The sequence below is a fragment of the Diceros bicornis genome, chromosome 4 (assembly GCF_020826845.1).
Source record: "Diceros bicornis minor isolate mBicDic1 chromosome 4, mDicBic1.mat.cur, whole genome shotgun sequence".
NCBI lineage: Eukaryota > Metazoa > Chordata > Mammalia > Perissodactyla > Rhinocerotidae > Diceros > Diceros bicornis.
This window is the reverse complement of record NC_080743.1, coordinates 35545855-35555903: the sequence shown is the minus strand read 5'-3', so window position 1 is coordinate 35555903 and position 10049 is coordinate 35545855. Positions and strand designations below refer to the sequence as shown.

At 47.2% G+C, this 10049-nt stretch overlaps 1 protein-coding gene across 1 annotated transcript; it reads right to left on the bottom strand.

Annotated features, from left to right (window-relative positions):
* Positions 1-344: 344 nt before the first annotated feature.
* Positions 345-1527, bottom strand: GPR88 (G protein-coupled receptor 88). The gene has a single exon (XM_058537154.1). It carries the CDS (start codon positions 1497-1499, stop codon positions 345-347), a length of 1155 nt encoding a protein of 384 aa, XP_058393137.1. The 5' UTR covers positions 1500-1527.
* Positions 1528-10049: the final 8522 nt, after the last annotated feature.

The following is a 10049-nucleotide window of genomic DNA, read 5'->3' as shown; positions in this document are numbered from 1 at the left end:
GAAATAAATTAACCGGTTCTTAGTAAACGTCAGTTCGCAAGTTCTTGAAGTTTTGACTTTAGGATTTGACCAGTGTTTTGACTTGAGGGTTTCTCTAAAACACAGAAACAAAGGGTAAAAATCAAGTGGCCGTCCAAAAATGACATTGGGGACCCCATTTAGGGAGAGACCTTGGTTCAGGCATCCCACTGGGGTCGAAGGGGAAATCTTCGCACCGATTTTACTGGGCTTCGTGGCAGGAGTCTTCGTTCGGGCAGGGGATACTTCACAAGGGCAGGAAGCGATGGTGAGTGACCAAGGACGTTGGAAGCCGGAATCTCCGCTTCCCTCGGGCCCTGGCCGGGTCACCAGTGCTGGCCGGCGGCGCGGGTGCCCAGCTGTGCCTGGGACACGGCGGGCACGGCAGTGGCGGCAGCGGCGGCGGCCGCCGCGTCGCCGACGCCGGGCAGGACAGAGCGCACGGAGCGGCGGAATTCCTCGTTCCTCCACGTGTAGAGCAGCGGGTTGAGCGCAGACAGGGCGCAGCACAGGAGCCAGCTGGCCGCCTGCACGCCCCAGGGCACGGGCAGCGAGAAGCCGCTGGCCAGGCTCACCCACACCAGCGGCTGCGTGGCCAGCAGGAAGACGCAGCAGAGCAGCAGCACCGAGAGGCCGCTGAGACGCCGCTGCGCCCGCCGCGGGTGCAGCGCGGGGGGCAGGGGCTGGGCCTGCGCCGGGTGCGCCGCACCCCCGGGGCCCGACGCGTGCGGAGCACCGGGGAAGGCGGCGGCGGCGGCGGCGCAGCCGGGCAGCTGGTGCAGCAGGTGGAAGTTAAGGACGCTGACCCGCTTGACGCTGACGCGCACGCGGCGCACGATGCCCAGGTAGCAGTGCAGCAGCAGCGCGGTCTGCGCCAGCAGCGCCGCGGCGGCCAGCAGCGCCGGGTAGTGGACGCGCGGTGGCGTGGCGCCAGGGCGCGGCGCCCAGGGCGGGAGCAGCAGCACGAGGCCCAAGGCGAGCGCCCAGGACAGCGCCAGCATGCCCGCCGTGTGGCGCCGCTGGTACAGCGCCTGGTAGGTAGCGGGCGCCCGGGTGATGAGCAGGTAGCGGTTCAGGGCCACCAGGCAGTGGGACAAGAGGGACACAGTCAGCCCAAGGCCTAGCAGCCCGCCCCTCAGCAAGCGGTAGCTGCCCCCGGCGCCGTCCCAGTCCCCGGGGGGCTCCGCGGCGCCGGCGGGCAGGAGCCCGAGCACCGCCTCCTGCGGCATCCAGAGGGCGCAGACGCTGAGGTCGGCGGCGCAGCCGTTCACAATGAAGGCGTTGCTGGTAGTCTGCAGCTTTCGGAAGGACGACACGAGATAGATGACCATGCCGTTGGCCAGCGTGCCCCCGATGGCCAGGCCCGAGTACAGGAGGGACACGGGAATGCGCCGGCCCGCCCACGACTCCTCTTCCTCGCAGAGCAGCAGCAGCGACCCCCCGGTGGTGGAGGAGGTGGACGTGGAGGAGGAGTTGGTCATTCTGGCCAACTCTTCACACCTCGCTCGCTAGCGTCGGCTTCTCGCAGCGCGGCGCATCCTGACACCCGCCTGCAAGGAGGGCAAAGACATCCCTTCAGCCCTCTGCCACCGACACAAAAGCAGAATAATGGGCTGGGGGAGGGGGAGAGAGGGAGCTCGAGGAGAACAACGGGGGTGGCAGATGACAGGTGCCTGCCTCGGAAATGTCTCTAGTGCCAGGGGCAAGGCCTTTTTGCATTCAGCAGGCACCAGGGAAGCCCTAGGACAGAGCAATACCAAGTACAGTCTCCTCTTCTCCCCCAACACACGCAAATACACACATAGTTGGGAACATTGCCAGATGGAGCCCCTAGTTTCAAGGAGAACGCAGAGCTATCCCAGCTGGGAAAAATCCCAGGGGAAAGGTGTTGAGGATAGCTTACTTTTGGGCTGGTCCTTAGCTGGCGGTAGCAGAGGGAAGGATGCCAGGAAATACCTCCTCAGCAGCAGCATCAGTGGTCCCGAAATCAGCAGGAGAAACTCAGCTGGGATCCGTGCCAGGAGCAAGTGCCTGCTTCTCCCAAGCAGCATCCACACACATGGTCCTAGGCAGAAACCAGCAGCTGCAGGGAGACTTCTCAGCTGGCAGTGGGGCTGGAAAAAGTAAAGTGGCAGGCTGCAAGCCCAGACGGGTGGGCAGGCAGGCAGGCAGCAGGAGCAAGGATGCTCAGCTGCAAAAGCCGAAGCGGGGCTCCAGAGGAGAGCACCCTGTGCTCAGAAGCAAGAGTGGTGGCTGATGTGCTGAACCCACTCGAAGCTCTCTCCTGCACGGTTATACATCACCCAGGGAAAAGGCAGCCTTTCCACGCTTGGCATGAATTATTCAATAGCTTCTAACTTGTGAAAGGAAGAAAAATATCTTGCTCAGAAAGTCCTGTAATTAACAAGTTTCTGTCTCTTCTTTTTCTCTCTCTCAATCACCTTATTTTTCACCCTGCTTCATTTTTCTTTCCTTTTTTTCCCTCTCATCAATGTTAGAATAAAATTTAGTATACTTCCAAAGTATTTCATCCCAGTCTAATGCATTCCAGGGGCAAGATTTTTCTGAGGGATAAATATACTCCCAATACCCAGGGCTGATCTCTTTCATCCCACATTTTCAGAGAGAATTACTTTATATTCTAGTTGAAATTCATTTTTTCTTTGGTAACGTGGGACATGGATAATTATCCACAGAAAATCCCCAAGTCTCAATTTAAATCATAATTTCAATTTTTTCTTATCACCAAACTCCTTTCCAGAGTTTGGCTTGTGTTTCAGTAATGAAATGGCCAGAAGGTACAAGTGAAATGGTCAGAAGGTTAAAAGTGAGTGTCAGGAGGAAAGCAAAGGACCTGAATTATCCACAATGTAAATGACAAAAATAGCTCTTCCCTTCAGAACGCTATCTTCTGGTCTGTCTTAGATAGAGGTTTGCAGTCTGATGTTGAAATCTTCTTTGGTGTAAGCACTCATTTATCCATTCCATGTGAGAAATTTTTCATAGAATCGTCTCCCCCAATAAATCATTTTTCACTGGAAAAATCATTTATTTGAAATTTGAACTCAGTATGGAACATGGTAACATGGAGTAATGGAAAAAATGCTAGGTGGAGTTTCAGGACACCTGGGATCTAAGCTGGGCATCCACCAACTGGCCTTGTGATGGATCATTCTCATCTTGTCAAATAAGAAGTTTCCACTCAGTGACTTCCAAGTCCCTTGCTGTTCAAACTGTCTATGAATCCCCAAGCACAAATTTAACATTTCTCCTCCCTAGTTCTGATACTTGAAATATACCTACTCTGTCTGACGTGTAACGTAGTCCTGGGTCATATGGCAGGAGTCCTGTCCAGTCTGTCCCTAAGGGTAACATTTCAGGATGAAATGCAAAACGTGCCTCTTCTGCTCTCCTCTCTCTCTTTCAAGAATAGTATTAGTTGATGACTGTGAAGAAGTCGAATGGAGAAAGGGCGAAGTATGACTTGATGGATTTTGTCCACTTAGGCAGTATCTAAATGGAATTAGCCGAGTTGGGGGATTAAAGAGAAGAACCAGAGATTTGCTCTTCAGAGGACTGAAGGTTCAGATATCAAGTTTATTGATGTTAAAGAGAATCTGCCATCGTCTTTTGCCTGTTGTCGTTTGTCTTTACTGAGGCTTTGAGCCCATCAAGCACAGCAAGCCCGCAAGAGATTCCTTTAATCGTTTATAGTTAAAACTGATGTTGAAATAAAAATTCTCCTCTCACATCTGGTGGGTATTCGAGTTCCAGGTCCCTGTTCCCAGTTGCTGCCTTGTGTGTCGCCTGTGGGAACGAGCAAAGTCCCTGCTGAGGGACTCCAGTGCCTTGCAGTCACACTTCTGCCAAGACCATGCCTTCTTGAGCCTTGGCCTGGCAGGGGCCAAATTTTTGTTTGGTTGTGATTTGTTTTTGTTTTGAATTTAATATTGTTTTTGTTTTAAGCTACTAGACTTACATAATGTACGGTGAGGGTTTTTTCTGTCTTATTCCCAGCACTGGGACAGTGCCTGGCACGTAGAAGGGACTCAATAAATACTTATTGAATCAAGGAATGGATGGCTGTATAAATGATTTCATTTGCTTTTTTCCATGGTGAAACAGTAAGTGATTTTCCTTAGCATCTCTTTCCTCCTTCCCCCAGCAGGAACTTGCTCCATCAACCACCCCTTCGGATACAGCTCCAGTCTCTCTACTCCCTACTCCTTGCTTTCCCTTGGCCTTGCAAAAATGCTGATTTCACCACAACCTAATAAAACTTTTCCCTGCACTTCACCCCCATCTCCAGCTGCCTCCTGTAGCTCACTCCTTTCCTGGAGAAAGTGCTCGGTTTCTGCCTCTACTTGCTTTTCTCGCACTGAATGCCCACCCCATGCTGCTTTTGGCTGTTACCACTGAGACACTTGCCAACCGTCCAAAGGCCCAGCCTTATATAAAATATCCTAGTGGACATCTCCACGTGGGTGTTCTATGGGCGTTCTTGGGTGTTCCTTCTTTTCTCACTCCCTATATCCACCGATTGCCAGGTGTCATCATTCTAGCACGTTAATGTTTTTTAAATCGGTTTACTTATCTCTATTGACTCTGCCACTATCGGCATCAGAGAACCACCATCTCTTCTCCCAACAAGCTCCTAACTGACATCTACTTGCAGCCTTACCTCCTTCCAGCCAAAATGATCTTTCTGAAACCAAAAGACATCACTTGACGTGTCAAATATTTTTATTTTTATCTGTTTCTCTACCCTCCATTCTAATGTACATTCCTTGGAAAGAGGAGCTTTGCTTTGATTACTACTATTCTTGGCAGCTCCCAGAACAATGCTGGACACATAGTAGACCCTTAATCAATATTTGTCAGAAAAAATAGTGAACAAATGTCACTATTCTGCCTAAAAACTTTCACCAGGTCCCTATTGCCCTCAGGAGAATCATAAGCATTGTCATTGCTAAGGTTATTGTGTACATACCATGTGCACCAAGCACTGTTTTGAGTACTTTTCATCTATTGTTTCATTCAGTCCTCATGGCAGGCCTACAAGGTAGCCAGGGTCAGCCCTAAATTTGCAGACCAGTGCAGGAGTCCAGATGGAAGTCTGCAGGTGATATGTCTTAATATTTTAAAATCAAATAAATCAAGCTATCAAACTGTTAAATAAATTATGTTCTATTCTCCTAACTTGACAAATATACTTTCATGACAGCTAGAAGGCTGGGCTCAAATTTAGAATTCTCAGATTCATAGGTTGTTCCATGCTACTAGAATGTGACAACTTGGAGAGCTTGCCTCTGGTCCACAGTCCACCCTCTTCTCTCCCTACCCTCTGCTCTGTCATCACATGCCAGAGGGGCCTCATGTTTAACCTAGGACACTCCAGCGTGCCCATCCAAGTGTCATCCACACCCCTGTCACATAGCCATACCTTGGCAATATCTCAGACCTAGCGTGGTACCTGGAAGGCATAGTCAGCCATCAGAAGGACAAAGCCAGACAAGAGGTCCCTGCAGATCATGGAAGTGTGTTCCTGGCCACTGAGCAGGGAATTCTGGGATCCTGAGAATGAACATGGTCTAGAAAGGGGATATGAGCTATAGGTGACCTTGTCCCCTTGGATCCATTTAATAGATGAGAAAACTGAGTCACAAAGATCACACAGCTAGGCATAACTAGGATTCAAACCCATTACTCCATGCTCAACCACTATACTATAGTGCTTCCCTTGGTAAAGTTTAATTTCCTTAACATGGATTAGCTGCTATAGGTTAAGCTGATGTAACAAGGAGACAAAAAACTATAGAGGTTCAAAAAATAAATAATTTCTTTCTCACGGAGGTGAACGTGCAGTCCAAGTGGAAGGCAGATCTACTCCACAAGGTAATCCAGAAACCCAGGTACATTCTTAGTGCTCTGCCATCCCTTAGGGCAATGGTATTCAAAGTGTGGTTCTGAGCAGCAGCAGCAGCATCATTTGGAAACTTATTAGAAATGATTCAGACCCACTGAATTAGAATTTCTGGTGATAGGGCCCAGTGATCTGTGTTTTAACAAGCCTTCCAGGTGACTCGGAGGCATGCTCAAGTTCGAGAACCACTGCCCTAGGATGTTATCCTTGTCTACATGGTTGACATTGTTTCACCACTACCGTGTCCACAATCCAGCCAGCAGAGATTGGGAAAGAAGAGGGGCAGCTAGCTTCCTTTTTAAGAATGTGAACTGAAAATTTCACATATCACTTCTGCACACACTGCAAACAGCCAAAACTTTAGTCACGTGGCTGCTCCTTGCTGCAAGAGAAGCTGAGGCCACTTTAGCTGACTGCTCATGTGCCCTGCTAGAACTCAGGAAGGGTAGGAGAAAGGAGAGAATGCACTGGGCAGTGGGAGGGTGGGGGTCAGTTATCAGGTTTAAACCTGCAAGTTTAAAACAAGGCTGTTGTCATTTGGGCCCCATAAGCACGGTGCCTAGAGCATTCCAGCTTTTCAAAACCCTTTGAAAATGTTTGATATCTGAAAAAAAGAATTGCTGGCTCTGAAATACAATAAGAAAGCTTTGAAATAGAAATTAATATGCTATTTAATTGTCTACTGCAATTCAACTCATTGTTATTTACAAATTACCTAAAGGTAGAATCGGGAAACATTTTAATACGTTTGATATGATGTGTGATGGTCCTCTGAAAGTGTTGAGGTCTGCAGGAGTCTTAGAACAGTCCTGCATAAGTCCCCACGTGACCTCTTACATGCTCATCTCTCTACCCCATCTCTCACTCCTCCAACTCGGCTCCAGCTATGCTGTGCAACTTGCCATCCTTGAGTGTGCCCCAGACTCTCCTCTCTCTCCCATCTGGGCTTCTCCATTTGTTCAGTGCATGCTCTTCTCTTGGCTGCCTCTCCACAATCTGTCCTTGCTTTTGCCCAGCTAAGTTCTACTCATCTTACTGGTCTGAGAACAGATTTCACATCCTGCAAGGAGTCTTTCTTGATCCCCATGTTGGGTTGTCCAGCCTGTATGCCCCAAAGGACCTGTGCACAGCGCAGCCACAGCCAGGCTTCTGAGGTATGGTTATTCCCCCTCCAAATGGTAAGCTAGTCGAGGGCAAGGCTTTTTGATCAGAGTGCCTGACACATTGTAAACACTTAAATATGTGTTGACTGAATAGGTCTCTTGGGAACCTTTCATAGGTGGGATAACGATTTCGATCTCAACTATCTTCTCAAGAGAGAGAACCAGCATCAGAGTTATGCAGCAAAGCATTGTTATTACTGATTTTTCTAAAGTACTTTAAAAGCTTCTTGTAACCACATCCTCATGCTCAATGCCACCAAATTTTTTTTAAATAGAGCTTTTGTTGATAACAACCACCCCCCTCACCCCAATACAACTCCACACCCACCCCTGACAGGATCCAATGTGGACTTTCCTAATACTCAATTTCTTAATCCACCAAAACATGATCTAGCAACTGTCTTGCATACTTGGGAAACCAAAGGGTAAGTGGCAGCCGTGAAAAATTGCTCACTTCCTACTGCCCTCTGTATCTGCTGCTAGCCAAGCCGCAGAGCACCCTCACCAAGCACAAGAGACTGCCTAAAATCCCATTTCAGATCCCAGCTGTATTTCCTCAGATCTTGGGCTCTTAGAAGTAACACAACTGAGAAACGTGTTGGTATGGGCTTGTTTGGACTGTAGACGAGGTTTTTCAAAGGAGCAACAGCATTGTGTTGTTTTATAGCCAAATTTAGGAGTGATTCGACTGCATGTGTGCGTTTAAGAAAGCTCAATGGTAGAGCTTATAGAAATTATGAACTTAGAGAATGATGGAGCTGGAAATGACTTTAGTTTGTTCCTTCCTGAAGCCCTTTACCTGGGGTACATGAGACCTTATAATGATGGCTCCCAACTTTTCTCCTGCTCTGATTCAAGAGATTCCCCAGCCTCGCGTCAGCGACAGCGGCTCACTACGGTAGTACTGTCAGAGGAGGGTACCAGGGAGCGTGATTCTCAACTGGGGGCTCTTTTGCCCCCCAGCCACATTTGGCAATGTCTGGAAGCATTTTTCGTTGTCACAACTTGGGTGGGGGAGTGTTATTGGCATCTAATGGGTAGAGACTGGGGAATTGCTAAACCTCTCCCAATGCACAGGGCAGACCCCACAATAAAGAAGTATCCAACACAAAATGTCAGTGGTGCCAAGACTGAGAAACCCTACCAGAGGGGTTAAGAACTCAGGGACAAATCCACAGCCTGTTTGTTATCAGCATGTGACCTCAGGCAAGTTATTTCACCTTAGAAACCTGTTTTTGCATTTGTAAAGTGAAGCTGTCTCTTACCTCTGAGAGGGGTCTTATAACGATTAAATTTATGCAAACAACTTCACAAAGTGGCTAGGATATAATGTGTGCCACACCTATTAGTGACAGTGGTGATTCCCAATATGGGACAGGTAGTGGAGGATGTAATGGGACATGCCCTTCAATGGAATAAATCTGAATAATTGTGGGCAGGGAGGCTTATGAAATGTAGATTTAGATAAAATTCTCCAGCTCTGAGAGTCACTGCCACAGGAAGTCTTTGTAAGCGTTTTAAGGAAACTGTGACCCTCCCTAAATTCGTGTGCAAAAATGTATGTATTCGTGCATTTTTCCAGAGAAAAGATTAAAGAATTTTATTAGCATCTCAAACAAGTCTGTAATCTCAAAAAGGTTAAGAACCACTGATGTCATCCAGTATCCTCATTTTACAGATAAGAAAATTGAAACCCAAAGACAGTGAATGACTTACCCAAAGTCACACACATAGTGATGGATCTATGCCTTGAACCAGGTTGTCCCAACATGCTAGTATAGGAGGCCCCACTGAAGAGGACTATGAGATAAACACAATTTATAAACATAAAATATAATAAACACAAACACAATTTCTCATTGTAGTCCTATCAATTTATAAATCTCCACAATTAGAGAGTTAATTGAACTGTGAAGTCAGAGTTAGTTGATCTTCAGATCTCCTGTACCAAATCCACTAGGTCTGGGTCAGAGCTACTTCCTGGGCCCAGGAAGCTGCATTTTAACAAGCTCCCCAGGCGATTCTTTTCCACACTAGTATTTGAGAATCATGGAAGCAGAAGATATGTAGACTGATCTTGTTAGTTTTTGAGTGTTGATTTGTAAAGTTGCCAAGGCATTTCTTTTCTGAACTACATTTTCAGCTTTTCCAGGAAAGCCAATTTGAACTAAAATTGCTTTGGCTTGGTCTCTGTCCAGAAGTGACTTTTTTTCCAGTAAGGAGTATAATATAGTTTATTTTTTAAAATCTGCTTAAAAAATATTTCTGTCTGTTGGAGATAGGAACTGGATAGAGAACATCCAGTTTTGTGTTTTCAAGCATTTAGAAATTATTTTAGGTAATTTAAGCTATGAGGTTAAATTACTTTAAAAGAGTGCTCTGTGTGTGTGTGTGTGTGTGTGTGTGTGTGTTCTCACATATCACTGATGGCAGAAAAGATCATACACTTTTTGGGACTTGGCCACAATTATTATCATCCTCAGTTAGAGTTCAGCTGGATTGACAAGATCACAAGTGAAATAACTTCAGAAAACTCTAAGAAATATTTCATGTAATTTTAAAGTCTAAATTAGATTGATTAGGAAACAAATGAGACAACTGGGAGCTACTATCCTGTTTCTGCTTCATGGAGGTAATAATTGGTGGTTAGAAAAACTAATATATTCTCTTTTCCTCATCTTGGAAATTAGATGCCCACTCCCTGCTTGGGAAGCAAATTGGCAATGTCAATTTCCAGAAGCCCTTTTCTCAGCATATTCCTTTACATTTAATCCTTGAAACCCTTCTCTGGATGTAGGGCACAGCCCTCCAAGCCCCAGTGGAAGCAGCTATCAAACGTATGTTAGAAGCTTCTCTGTCATGGAATTTAAGAGTTGAGGACATCACCCCATTTCTGACTGCGTATCAGACATCTCCACGTAGACGTATCTCAAACTCCATAGACA

Excerpts from the sequence above, each read along its gene's own strand:
- GPR88 (XM_058537154.1), bottom strand. The coding sequence starts at position 1,499 with ATGACCAACTCCTCCTCCACGTCCACCTCCTCCACCACCGGGGGGTCG.